The sequence below is a fragment of the Lethenteron reissneri genome, chromosome 33, assembly GCF_015708825.2.
Source record: "Lethenteron reissneri isolate LAM-NWPU_2019-01 chromosome 33, ASM1570882v1, whole genome shotgun sequence".
NCBI lineage: Eukaryota > Metazoa > Chordata > Hyperoartia > Petromyzontiformes > Petromyzontidae > Lethenteron > Lethenteron reissneri.
In genome coordinates, this window is record NC_083811.1 from 2,681,638 (window position 1) to 2,695,971 (window position 14,334).

The 14,334-nt window shown below is 50.8% G+C and overlaps 1 protein-coding gene across 1 annotated transcript in view; it reads left to right on the forward strand.

Moving 5' to 3' along the window:
- Nucleotides 1-14,334, forward strand: part of CREB3L1 (cAMP responsive element binding protein 3 like 1) — a 58,358-nt gene that overhangs the window by 31,669 nt on the left and 12,355 nt on the right. The window contains exons 3-7 of the mRNA XM_061564254.1: nucleotides 6,807-7,207; nucleotides 7,797-7,881; nucleotides 10,412-10,596; nucleotides 11,555-11,704; nucleotides 13,317-13,375. Coding sequence (XP_061420238.1) covers nucleotides 6,807-7,207; nucleotides 7,797-7,881; nucleotides 10,412-10,596; nucleotides 11,555-11,704; nucleotides 13,317-13,375 — 880 coding nt within the window. The remainder of the gene's footprint in view (nucleotides 1-6,806; nucleotides 7,208-7,796; nucleotides 7,882-10,411; nucleotides 10,597-11,554; nucleotides 11,705-13,316; nucleotides 13,376-14,334) is intronic.

Here is a 14,334-nt window from a genome sequence, read left to right on the forward strand (position 1 = left end):
CCGCGAGAGCGACGTAGAATGCCGGGACCGCTGAGACCCGGGTGGATGGGGGTGGTGTTGGTGCGGACATACAGCGGTGACGCCGGTCAGAGTGCGCACAGCTTGTGCACACGAACACAAAAGTCGCTCACAAACTCTTTAACTCGCTTATTTGCACCATCGCGAACCGCCACCCCACGACCTGTTGTTGCCGTGCTGACGGGCGGCCGCGTCCGGAATGATCTCATCAGCTCGCCTGGCTGCGCACCGAGCCGTCCGCTTCCTGCTCCGTGCCCTCATTTCGGCGATCAGATTTCACGGCGGCGCAGCACGGCCCTCGTCGGTCAAATCCAAGAGCGAGCGAGCGAGCGGTGGAAGGCCGTCGGTCTCAACACGGTCGGCTCCAGGCGTTGTTGGAGCGCTGGGGCCGCCACCGCTGGCATCCTGGGCTTTTATTTCGAGTTTCAAACACCAGGAATTGGATGGTCTCAGCCTGGTTTGCCTTTGGCTTTACAACAACAAAAAAACATAGATCTAAAAGTTAACTTTTGTCACTTAATTTGGCTTTACGTATTCCAGTACTAAGAATGAAAAAAAATGGTTTTACTGCCATGCGACAAAATAGTTTTTCTTTGCAGCAGCGGTGTGCGTGGGAAAGTGCTTCCTCCACAAGTCGCTAGAAGCAACCCCATGTGTGGTGTTCTCCGCAGGTCCCATACGGACTCTGTCTCTTGACTTGACACTCATCAAAACAAATTATCCGGTGATGCTGCTGATGTTGCTGCGTTGACAGTGGTGCAAAAACAAAGCTCAAAATATTTATAAGCGGCGATGTGTCCTGAAATGGCCCTTCTTCTCCTTCATATGCTCCTACCTCTTTCTCCTTCCTTCTTCTTCACACGTGAATAGAGAGACAGAGTTTATGACAAGAGTTGGGGGGATTGGACTTTACGTGATAGCGACGGCTCATTCCTGAATACGATTGGAGACGGCGTATCAATCTACGTGACTTTGCCGAAAGAACCAATCATATGAATATAGAAAAACAAAAACCTCAACAATTATCTGACACTCGTCGCCAAAAATGCAACCTGGTATCGCAAACCCTCCCGTCCCCCGTGGCAGCCCCCGCGGTGGCCTGCGCACGCAGCACCTTCGTAAAAGTACTCGCTGTTCGACCCCGACAGCCTCGGGTCCAACAGTCGCGTGAGATTGCCGCCCTTTAAACGTGCGGACGACGCGACTGCCCCCCCTCCCACCCCACCGGCGACGATCGGACGAGGCTTTACGATTCTGCCTCCGCGAGGAATTGGCAGCGTCTCAGGGGCAGGGTGCGGCCTCCACATCGTTTGATCACCGCTCCCGGGCAGCTCCTCCGTCCAGCGCCGCCACACCCAGCCTCTCGCATTTCCTCGACGGCCGGCAGGGGGTGAGGGTGTTGTGGTCCGCCGTCCCTGACGGCCGCATGCTCTCTAATTGAAAATGCCCCTCTTATTAGCCCGTGGCAATTTTGTTGTCAGTATGGGGACACGTGGCTTTTACGTGATTTTGTTCATCATCGGAATTCCGTCAGTGTTGTCGGTGATGTTCTAGCCACTGTTGGATGAAGCCCCCCCCCCCACTCATCGTGGCCCATGAGCTGATGTCATGGCATCGTCTCTGCAGGGGACGTACTCTCAGTTGGCTTCTCCCTCTCTTGGTGGCCATTCCATCGCCAGTCTCGAACACTGGCCATCGTTGCTTCTGGTCGTGTGTCCTGCTCATGGTGGCGAGATGTTGTTTCCCTCGCCTGTTATGCAGGTCGTGGGTTCGATCCCGACCCTGACGATGCCTGAATATTTTGAGTTTACAGGTTTCTCTCCCCGTGGTCGTGTGTTTGTTCCCCCAAATTTAGAATCAACGTGCGTTCAAGAATATTTGACCTGCTATAACTTTCCACATGATAAGCCACTTCGTCGAACTATAATTATAGCTCGGTGGGCCTTACCTGGTAAAAATGAAAATAGCTTAGTTTTTAAATAGTTTAGTTTACTTACTCTTCGTGACAGTCAACACAATGTCTCTAATTTGCATTCGTTCAATGTTTTTTTTTCTCTTTCGTTATCTCAATGTCGTGCCAACCACGCGTTCGGTTTTTTTCTCATCTAGAGTCCACGTGTGTCATCACGGAATGACAAATCTCTCGCACGCCTGCGTGTTGCTCAGTTGGCGTGAGGGTTTGCGTCGGTGTGTGCGTGCAGCTTCCAGTTCTTGCTATGCCACCCCCACCCACACACGATACAGCTCTCCGCGATTCACAACCGTCAGGTGTGTGCGGTGCGCAGCGGAAACATTTGCATGTGTAACAAAAACGAAATATTGGTATTCTTATAAACGAGGCGCCGGCTACGAGAACTGAAGTTGAGAAACGTTGATGTCGGTCTCCGAACATGACGGGGGGCACGTGTTAGTAGCCACATTTTGCCCGTGGAGTCAGGATGTAGCTTTCCTGACAATTGCCCCAATCTCGAACGTGTTTCCCATCCTAGGAGCTGTTACTTAAAACCTCCTAATCACAATCCAGGCTTCATTAGTGTCCAAATAGCAACCGCGCTTGGCTGGAATCCCGTCGCCAACGAGACCGGATTCCTCGCATTCTTGACCGGACTGCTGTTCTGCTTCTGTCGATTTCGTTCGTTCGAACGACGAGCCGTGGTGGGTGTCTCCTAGCCCGAGGAGGGGCCTCGTGCGAAAAGCGACAGCATTGCTGGGACGCTCGACCAGAACACGTGCTGAGGCTGACTGTCCCTCCGTCCGTCAGCGCCCCCCCCCCCCCCCCCCTTTGAACGGCCACATCCACTCCATCAGCAGCACCGCCGACACAGCGAGCGGCCTCGCCACTCTCCGAACATATTGTTTGGCGATACTGCTTTGGCAGTGGTGTACAGGCACAAATAAACAAAAGTAAACTCGACACGTGCGTAAATAAAACCGTGCTCTTAAAGGGAAATATATATATATAACAGGCGTACCTTATACTGGAGTTGGTAGTGCTGTGTATGAAATACAGTGAGGGAAAAAAGAATTTGATCCCCTGCTGATTTTGTACGTTTGCCCACTGACAAAAGAAATGATCAGTCTATAATGTTAATGGTAGATTTATTTGAACAGTGAGAGACAGATTAACAACAACAAAATCCAGAAAAACGCATGTCAAAAATGTTATAAATTGATTTGAATTTTAATGAGGGAAATAACTATTTGACCCATCTCAATCAGAAATATTTCTGGCTCCCAGGTGTCTTTTTCCTCACTGTATATGTCGAGTGAGAAATGAAGCCGTGTACTAGAGACCCTTGGTTGGCGTGAGGCTCGGAGCCTGGCGCACGCCAAACGGCGTGTCCAGGTGCGGCCTCCACTGAGCGAGCGCTTTCACGCGCCGCTCACGCCTTCCCGTTGCACGCGGCTCGCGCTTGCGCGCTCAGCCGCTCGCCCTCCACGCGGCGCCGAGAGACGCAAGCGCAGACAATGGGGCCTTTCACGCAAAACCTGGGGGCAGCCAGGCTTCGAAAAAATAGTGTTTTTGACACTTTTTATAATTATTAAAAATAAATCTATACATTTTTTGACATTTTGACCGCGCCGGCATGGGCTGCGCCGCTTCACGCGCCCCGGCTGCGCGCCGCCCCCCTCCTCGGGCCGGTGCCGTGGTCTTTAAGGAGAATGGTGGATGACGTAAATAAACGTCGCTCACGTTTCGCGTTCGTGCACCCCCGGACGCTCGGCAGTTAAAGAGCAGGAAGGTGTTGGGGCGTTGGCCGCGTGGCTTTATTGAGTCGCTGCTCCGTGCGGAATGCGCCCGGTCTAGTCGGATCCCAGGAGGGGCCGAGCCTGGAGCCTGCATCGTGCACGACTGGCCGGGCTGTCGTAAGAAAACAAGTTTTGTTCTTTATTAAACAAGATTGTGGAGCTGCACTGCGTGGGCAGCAGAGGGCGGGTGCGGCGGAATCTATCGTTGCAGTGAACGTCTAAGCTCCCCGTCTCCGCCGACCCCTGCTGCTGACCAGCATGAGGCTACAGTCAAATCGTCCCCCCCTCCAACTACAACGACCTGTGCGGCGTGGCCGAGGCCTTCATCCCTGATCCTGCAGTGGATTGACCCGAAGGGCTTTTACGAGCGCGCGTATGTACCAGACTGCGCGGGATGTCTCGCATTTTATTGTTTTTGGACGGCGAGAAAACGTGACGTGCGTCCGCGCCGCCGCTGCAACTTTGCTGCTGCAGCTGCATGCGATGAGTGGCACAAAGGAGCGGCGTTGTCGCCGCGGAGGAAATGCTTCCCTCCCGGGGTGGTGGAGTTGTCCTCGTCGATGGAATGCGCTTTTTTTTTGCCTCTCGCCTGGGTGGGGAAATCGCCGGGAGCGCAAAGTGAGAATTTTGTGACAAGGCCGCAAAACCCCGACCTACCCTTGCAAACGCAGCTGTGTGTGGTGGGGGGTGGGGGCAACGGCGGGTTTGCCAACTCCTTTGAAAGCGAAAGGTTGGGGAAGTGAACCTCACGAGATGTTGCGAGATGTCGTGAGACAGACCGACCAGTGTTCGAAAACTGTCGCGAGGCCATCGATCAAGCACGATGCGAAGTACGTTGCTACGGGCTCCTTAATACGCACCTGAAATCGTGTCGCCGGACACAATTTACCAGCTTCTTAGGTTTTTTCGGTAAAGTCACATTGGTAAAAAAATTTAAATTAATAAGAGATTTGTCAAGTAAAATAAAAAATAAAATAATAATAATATAAAAATATAAATAATTTAAAAAATAATTCCTACGTAACTTTACCGAAAAAAAACCTAAGAATATGAATCCTTGCAGTCACGAAATCTTCAAATCTAGAATTTACCAGCTGTTAAACATCGTACACCAATACAGGATCCTTAATGCGCACCTGGAATCGCTCCTAAATCTGCACAATGCTGTCTGCGGTGAATAATAAACAAATTAAAAAGCCTCAACAAAATATATACCGTGGCCTTAAAGGGAAAGAATATACGGTATATGTAAAAGGCATTTTAGGCAATGGCTCTTCTTCGTAGCACATCGAGAGAGTGGCCGGAGAGACGGGAGTGGATAACGAGAGCTGGAGGCTGCACTCGTTTACTCCATGGGGCCTGATGAGAATTACGTTAAAAAAAGTTGTTTTCATGACCGGTTTTAAATCGCAACAAACAGTAGTTATTGAGTTTACCGAAGACAAGCGCTTCATACGTCACAAAAAAGTATCGCCAAATAGACGCGTTCATCCTGAAAGTGAAATGATAAAATATCGACGGTCGCTATATTCGTCGGTAGGCACTTTGACTAAAAGTTGTCGTGAGGGAAAACCAAAAACAATCGTTAAAGTCTTGCAACGAAAACCGCTAAACTGGCACCAGCGGAGCAACAGGGGTGGATGGTGGAGGGACAGAGGGCAGCAGGGGGGGGGGGGGGCAGAGGAGTTGGGCAGCGACGGGTGGCCAAACAAAGCCGGCGGGAGAGGGGGTGGGGTGTCACGTGAGCGGTGGGTGACAGGATCTGAGCGAGGGACAGGATCTGAGCGACTGCATGCGTTTGGCACCGAGTACACAGACCCCCCTTTCATATCGGCACTGTGCCCTCCTCCTGTTTGCTCGGGGACGCAGACACCACAAAGGGATGGGTCAGCGGTTGTGTGAAGTCGAGCCACGGATCTACAAGGCATGTCAAAATTGAAATAACAATAATAATATGTAATAATGTTATTATTTTGTCCATAATGGAGGGTTTTTTTTGGGTTAGATCGCGTAAATATAAATGTGTCGTTAAACCCGCCACCACCCGACGCAGCCAATGAGTCAGGTTTGTCACGTGAACAAACCATGCCAATTATACGCTGCTATTATTATGACTATAATTATAGGTGATATCGATAGTTTGAGTGTTCCCAATAGTTAGTGTCGCGAGCCTTGCCCCTCGTTCTGCTCGGGGGCAGGGGGGGGGTAAACTCTCGATGAGCATCGATGGAGAAGATGACTACGAGGATGACGATGATGTTTCTCCGGTGGCGGTGCTCATGCTGGACGGTTTGTGTGCGCCCTGTTCTCCGTCGCGCGGAACGACTTGACGCGCTACATCTGTGAACGCAAGTCTCGCGAAGGAAAGAGTCTCGCCTCAATGGACCCCCCCCCCCCGCACGTCAAAAGACAACACGTATAAGGGGCGAGGTTTCCGGCAATGGCCCGTCTTCATGGCACGCCGTATCGTATTGTTTAATCGCAGAAAAAACAAAACGAAAGACAGTGGAAATATAAAAAGTTTAAAAAGGTTAAAAAAAGGTGGTGCAGGTGAGGTTGGAAACCCAAGAGGGTTTATATAGAAAGCCACAACAACAAAAAAAGAACTATGTATGTACAAAATTGATTGATCCATCAATTAAATAAAGCATACTATTTACAATTAAACATGTTAAACTCGGTGTTCAAAAAAGCATGTTTGTTTTTGCGTGCGTATGTGTGTGAGAGTTAGGCTACATGGAGGAGACTGCTGCGTAGTTTGGCTCATTAGGCTGACCCGTAGTCTATGCTTGAAGTTATTGAAAGATGATGATACATTGAGATGTCAAAAAGGTGGATGAATAGAGAGAGCTGCTTTTGAACTAAATGCATTTCTATTGAGGCCCTCCGGTCAATGTGGTCTTGGTTGTCATTTTGGTTGTGGTATTCGTTGAGGTAGTTGCCGGGGGGAGGGGGGGTGCGTCTGGGATGCCCCGGGGTCTAACTTCTGACCGCGCGCTTGTTTGCTTGCTGTTCCGCTGACGCCGTCGGCGGTGCAGACCTGGAGGACGGCGTGTGGGCCCTGGGAGCGGAGCACGCTCGCGCCGCCATCTTCAAGCCGGAGCCGTTGCTGCCGTCCGACAGCATCGAGTTCGACGCCCCCACCGCCACCGCCACCACCGCCGCCGCCCTCCCGGACTTCACCGCCACCTCCGCCAGCACGCAGATGCTCGCCACGCCGGCGCTGCTCCCCCAAGCCGGGCCGTTCAACCAGAGCTGCAAGAATGTCGTCGGTGGCGGCAACAACAACAACAACAATGGCGGCACAATGGCCGCCCAGCACACGAGCGGCGGCGCAGTCCCCGGCACCAGCGCGGGCTGCGGCGCCGGCCACAGCAACGGCGGCATCGGCAACAACGGCAACCGAATCGGATCGCCCATCCCCACCAACGTGACGCAGGTAGACGCGGGCGAGGCGATCCGACGGGGCGCATGGTGCGAGCGAGTGGGCCCCTTGCTTGCCCTCGGTTGAGAAAAATAGCGGCTCGTTGTTTTTCGCGAGAGGAGCGCGACGAACGTTCGTCCCGTTGGGGAAGGGGGGGGGGGGCTTCGTCCGCTGCAGCTTTGCTGTTAGAAATGTAGCGAATAGATTCGCTGTTTTATTTTGTTATTTTTTTATGTCGTGGAGTTGTGGAAAATGTCGATGAGTGTTGGAGGATGAGAGAAGTTTTGACCAATATCTCTTGCTCAACATTTTAGGTGCCCTTATCCTAAATGCTCCCTTGTGCCAGGCTCAAAGAAAATTATTAATTTTAATCCTAGCCGTATTGATGACGGTATTAATTACCATGAAAGTGTTGTTGTTGATTATGAGAATGCCAATGGTGAAGATGACAATGATGACGATGTTGGTGATATCTATAATGATGATGACGACAATGATGATGACGACAGCGACATCGATGATGATATTGACGATCACGACAATGAAGATCGGCCGATGATGATGATGATGGTGGTGATGACAGAAGCATGTTGCATTGTTTCAGATCAAGCCGTGCCCGCCCAAAGTGTTGCCAAAGATCAAGATTGAGCCAAATGACGTGGAGCAGTTCCTCAGCGCCAGTGCAGCAGGTGAGGGGCGCCATGGTGGTGAGATGTTAACTACCTCACCTGGCATGCAGGTCGTGGGTTTGACCCAGACTCTAATGCTTGTATATTAGGAGTTGTCTCGGGATCCTCCGGTTTTTCCCTCCACATTTCGAAATGTGCGCTTAGGGCATTTGGCTGCTAGAAGTTTCCACGTGAAAAGCCACTTTGTTGAGTTATCATTTGTGGCCAGGTCACTTCTGAAAAAGAGCTACATAGCTCAGTGGGGCCTTACCTCCTAAAATATATTTAGTTTTAAATATATTTAGTTTTTCAAATCTCTCCTGATGCCACACATCGAGAATGTTGTTTGGCATGAAACGCGGATGCTCTCACCTCTTGCAAGATGTCTGACTGGCGTGGAACAGTAGACCAAAATCCTCTGTAGAGGGGGTCTCTTGTTGGAGACCATTTCACGAGCAGTCACATGAGCACGCAATTGCAGGGCTGTACCTTTAGATTTCATGTTATTATTATTATGCATTTCCTAATTTGTATTCCCTTCCTATGAGTGATGCTGTAGCTATCGCCACTCAGCTCTCAGGCTCTGAGGAATCGACAATTAGCCAGAGTGGGCTCAGGGGGGATAAGTTAATCCGCCTCATTATTCCCACTCGCGTGCGCATGCGCACACACACACGCGCGCGTATAATCCATAGCAGGTAGAACAATGTTCCGTGTGATATGGCGAGGTGCTCTGATCCGAAGAGGAATGCTCGCGTGTGCACGTTCGCCAGCGTCGCTGGGTTCCGCTGCGCGCCCCCGGGGCTGTTTTGTGACGAGCGAGCGGCCCACGCACGTTTCCATAGAGACGCAGGCCCAATGCCTGGCTCGCTCATTCCGCCCGCTCGCTTCTAATTGAGCCGGGCTCCGGCTACAATGGCTTTTATCACCTTTTTGCCGTCGCCACAGAGAAATTCTGTAATTCTCGAGGAGAAAAAAAACAAAGCAACCCTTAAATTTCTTGATTATGGTTAAGTGTGTGTGGTGTTTGTTTTGGACTTGGGCTTCCAAAATGGCTTTGTGACAAGAGGACAATAACGCGTGAGAGTGTGCGTGTGTTTTGGCGGCGTTTAATTTTGTTAATGCGATTCGTGAGGAAAATATTGCCAGCAAAGTGTTGTTTTTACTTTTCGCAACGTTAATCGAGCGGCGATGGCAGTGGCTACACAACCACCCGCGCCAAAGACCGAAGCGTGACTGGCTGCGACGAGACAGAATTACTGCAGCTCGCTCGTCTGAATGGACACGCAGCCGAAGACGCATTACGAGACTTAGTAGAGGCTGCCTCGCACCGAGGAAAAGCAATGGGGCGGGGGGGGGGGGGGGGGGTTGGGGGGGAGAGAAATTGCCCGCCTCCTCGAACTGACATTTAATGAGGAAGGTCAAGCCAGATTTTTTAAAGATATTTTTTCATGAAAGTATTTTACCTGGACAGCTCCCGCGAGAGTGTCCCTTCCCGGGGAGCGGGGGGGGGGGGGGGTGTTTGTTGACGAGATGGGGAGAGGAGTGACGAAATTAAATCGGCAAACTGAGACTTGGGTAAACTTCCACATGACGTCTTCGGCGAGCTCCGTGGTTTTTAACCTTTACTGCAGAATGCAACTTCGGAAAGGGCATCTCGCACCCCCAGGGGGTGTGTGCACCCCAGGTTAAGAACCACTGGACTAGCCTGATACAGAAAAAAAAAATACGTACTAATTGTAATTGGTTGTACCATAGCGTGGCATAAAAAAACTAAAATTCCCCATGTCTTACGATGACACTATGCTGTTCTTACAGTATCAACGCATGGACCTTCTCACTGGCAAAGTAAAGCGGATGTCGAGTGAAACGTGCCGCGTAGCGATCCATCGCGGTTGACGTGAAATGTGTCCGAGGGGCCACAGCAGTGCAGTTGAACATTTACATCACGGACGCATCGCACGCACAGCGTCCAGTTCATTGGGGTGATGTTGCGTGCTAACCTGCTGCATGTGACGCGAGTGTTGGCGGGCAAATTGAATCCTCATAATTATAGACGCACGATGGAGTTGAAATAAAATCATTTGTCCTTAAAATGTGGGCACCATCTGAAAGGAATGTTTTTTATTTTACTGCTCTGCAGACTTTTTCCGTTGTGCTGCGCTGCCCTTTGGGGGTTCTGCCGTGCGTCCTTCAGCGATTCGCTCCGTCTCAATTATTTTCAGCTCCTGAAGAAGCTCCCAGCGCACGGAGCGAAACGTCGGGACACCCCTAGCGCTCCCTTGCGTTTTTGGGTTGCGCCACGTGTCGTTCGGCACGACGGGGAAAATCCTAAGGACACCGTGCCGAACAACCCGAAAATGCAGCTCAGAGCTGCGTGTTTTTTTAAATTATAAAAATCTACTAAAGATGGTGTGCACGCGCGCCCACGTGTACACCCGCCCACGTGTACACGCGCCCACGCGCGTCGGTGTAATCGCACACACGCGTGCCGCTCGTCAAAATTCCGTGCGTCTGCCTTCTTCTCACCCTCCCTCACCCCACACTCCAGCGCTGGACAGGGTTCACCTCCCGCCCACGCCCCCCAGCAGCCACGGCAGCGACAGTGAGGGCTCGCTGAGCCCCCGCTCGCTGCCCCCGTCCAGCCCCGTGCGGGGGGGACAGCCGGGACTGAAGGTGCCGGCACGGGGTCCCTCCTCCGCCCTCTCCAACACGACGCTGCTCACCGCTCCCCATGTTAGTGCCGCCGCGAGCGCCGCCGATGATACGATCTGTTTTAGTCTGGGACGGAAGTTAATTTGGCGCCAGGTCGCATACATCTCTCGGCTCATTCTGCCCTCGTAGGGAACACATTGGTCAATGGCGTTGTGCGGCCTCAAGAGAAAACATATATAATAGGGGACGTTTCAGGCAATTATCCTTCTTTATACCACGTACAAAAATTAAATGTGCTGTGAAGAAAGGGCCATTACCCAAAACGTTAAGTGTGGCTACTCCTACCTCTTGCAAGACATCTGTCCAGCATGGAAGAGTAGGCCAAGTACCTAGTGAGCAGTTAATTATGTGTCCATCGGCCGATGGGTTTGGCCATATTTAGTCATCATTCCATGATCAATCCACTGCTGGACAAAGCCATCAGTAATTTGTTAGTTAAAGCCCTCCTTGTAATTATGCGCGTTTATTATCAGTCGCGTGCCGAAATTAAACTCGTTTTGGAAACTGCGACTTTTGATTTGGCTTTACAAATCTTGTATTTCTAAGTTCGTTCGTTCATTCGTTTATTTTTTCAGTCCGCTTTTCCTGCAGCGGCCATAGATTTCAGTTGTGCAAGTATATTTTTTATATCGCGTTTAAAACCAGTACTGAAATAACAACGGAGAGTATGGCATCGGCCATCGGTGGTGGCGAAACAGTCGAGGGAAGGAACTGAATCTACGGGGGGGGGGGGGGGGGGTGACAGGAGGGGGGGTGGTGATTGATGGGGGGGTGGGCGGTAGAGTGGCGAGGGGGGGTGAGCGGTGGGGGTCACTGGCAAAAAACTACAGCCTTGGAGGAGGCCCCCCCCCACTCGAACTTGGTCCGGCCTTGACAGAGTGGCGCTGACACGTACCGTTGTACGTACGCACGTTGAACTCCCTCCCGCACCGTGTCACGTAGCCTGCCCCGTGCTAATCGGGGGTGCGACCGTTTGCAGAAGCTGCAGGGAGCGGCGGGTCCCCTGATGCTGACGGAGGAGGAGAAGAGGACCCTGATCACGGAGGGGTACCCCGTCCCCACCAAGCTGCCCCTCACCAAGGCCGAGGAGAAGGCCCTCAAGAAAATCAGACGGAAAATCAAAAACAAGGTTGCTCGCCCACGCACGCTGCCACCGCTCGCTGCTTGTTGCTAGTTGCTTGTTGCTTGTTGCTAATTTCTTGTTGCTCGCCGCTTGTTGCTAGTTGCTTGTTGCTAATTTCTTGTTGCTCGCTGCTTGTTGCTAGTTGCTTGTTGCTTGTTGCTAATTTCTTGTTGCTCGCCGCTTGTTGCTTGTTGCTTGTTGCTAATTTCTTGTTGCTCGCTGCTTGTTGCTAGTTGCTTGTTGCTTGTTGCTAATTTCTTGTTGCTCGCCGCTTGTTGCTAGTTGCTTGTTGCTAATTTCTTGTTGCTCGCCGCTTGTTGCTTGTTGCTTGTTGCTAATTTCTTGTTGCTCGCCGCTTGTTGCTTGTTGCTAATTTCTTGTTGCTCGCTGCTTGTTGCTAGTTGCTTGTTGCTTGTTGCTAATTTCTTGTTGCTCGCCGCTTGTTGCTTGTTGCTTGTTGCTAATTTCTTGTTGCTCGCCGCTTGTTGCTAGTTGCTTGTTGCTAATTTCTTGTTGCTCGCCGCTTGTTGCTTGTTGCTTGTTGCTAATTTCTTGTTGCTCGCCGCTTGTTGCTAGTTGCTAGTTGCTTGTTGCTAATTTCTTGTTGCTCGCCGCTTGTTGCTAGTTGCTTGTTGCTTGTTGCTAATTTCTTGTTGCTCGCTGCTTGTTGCTAGTTGCTTGTTGCTTGTTGCTAATTTCTTGTTGCTCGCCACTTGTTGCTTGCCGCCGCTCCACCGCGGTGAAAGCGTTTGCTTTTGCGGAGGGCGGTGTGCCCCCGTCACTTTTCCAACTTTTACCGAATTAAAGAAATCGGCCCAAATTTTTATTTGAAATAGCCTCATCCGCCTCCCTTACTTGGAAGACTAAGGCCCCATTCGCAGGAGGGTCCTGCATTCGCATTGCGCCACGCAGGGACAGCTGCCACCGAGGGTGGGGAGAAGGGGGGGGGGGTCCCTTGGCTAAACAGCAGCAGGGAAGTACAGATTCTCTCACCCTTTTAAAAAGGGAGAAAGGCATGAAGTTGGTCACTGTGTATCTTGGCCGTTTTGTCACAGCCATGGGTCTTGAACTGTTTGTTTATATTTTTGCAGCGGCCATAGCTTTCGATTATAAAATGAGTCATCGAGTAAATGTTCAACAATATACCCTGTTGGACTGCTCTTAAGGCGCCTTGATTGAAGCACCAGCTCCCCATATTTTTTTCGTTACATTTTGTGATGTTATTTATTTATGAACGTTGTGGTTCTATTTTTGTTTTGAGATCGCGTGCCAAGGTATGCACATTTGACTTTGCGCAATAATAATAAAAATAAATATCTGACCGATCCAGATTTATATTTCTCATTCCAGCTTAGTGTTTCGGTTCGATCAGCATGATCGTCCGACAGTCTCTCTCCACGTGCTGGGAGCTTCTTCAGGACCTGTTTATATTCGGGTTCGGTGCCTGGAGAAGCCCCCAGCAGATGGAGCGAATCGTCGGAATGCCGCCCCCCTAATAGAACCCACGCGCGCGGTACATCCCGAACCTGCTCCGGAGAGCCGTACAGCGACGGCTGCGAAAACGAACGTTGACCGTTTTAATACCGCTTTATTTTTTTGTCATGTTTGCGCCCTTCAGATTTCAGCACAAGAAAGCCGAAGGAAAAAGAAAGAGTACGTGGAGTGTTTAGAGAAAAAGTGAGTGCATTCATTCGTCACATTTTTCGGACAAGGCCGTTGCACTACAGTGACTGGAATCGACGTGGGGATGGCTTTGGAAAAAAAAAACACATTTTTATTTTCCTTGAGTCTTTCGGTAAAGGCACATAGATAGGTTCAAAGAAAATAACAAAAAACTATGACGTTTCGATCGCAACACAAGCGGTGACTTTACCGAAAGAATATGAATTCCTGCAGTCACGAAAGCTTTACGTCAACATTTTAATTTTTTTATTTTATTTTCCCAGGTAAAGCCCACTGAGCTACACAGCTCTTTTTCAGAGGCTACCTGGCCACAAATGATAGCTCAACGAAGTGGCTTATCATCGTGTGGGAATGTATAACAGAACAGCCAAATAATCTAAACGTGTGATGTTCATTTTTAATATTGAGGGAAAACCAGAGGACCCGGAGAAAAATCTACGGCCTTCCGCATACCAGGGCGAGGGAGATACCATTTCTCCACTGAGGCACTTAATCAGATAAGATCATAATATCTATGAAGCTCTTTTTCATAGATGTCCAGTAATTGTAGCAGTGATAGATCATGGCCTACGATGATGATGACGACGACGACGACGATGATTTTAAACAAACCGCCAAAGCTTGTGAGTAATTGTGGGCGACCGTGTCAATTTGAGGGGCCCCCACCAGCAGCTGGTCTCCGCCATGAAACATTCACCTCCCATCGTTGCCCTCTCCCTCGTCCCGGACCCACCCCCCGCACCCCCTCCTCTCCAGCCCCCTCCCCTCTCGCTGTGACGCGCGCGCTATCTCTCTGCCGGCTCCGCTAATGGAAAAACAGATCCGGGCTCTCAGTGGAAAGAGTGCGCGTGCGCACGCGTGTGCCACGTTACCCTGAGCTTCTAAGCATATTTAAATACCGCGGCGGCGGCGGCAGCGAGATTGTGGGAAATGTGGCCCGGTCGGCAGATTTG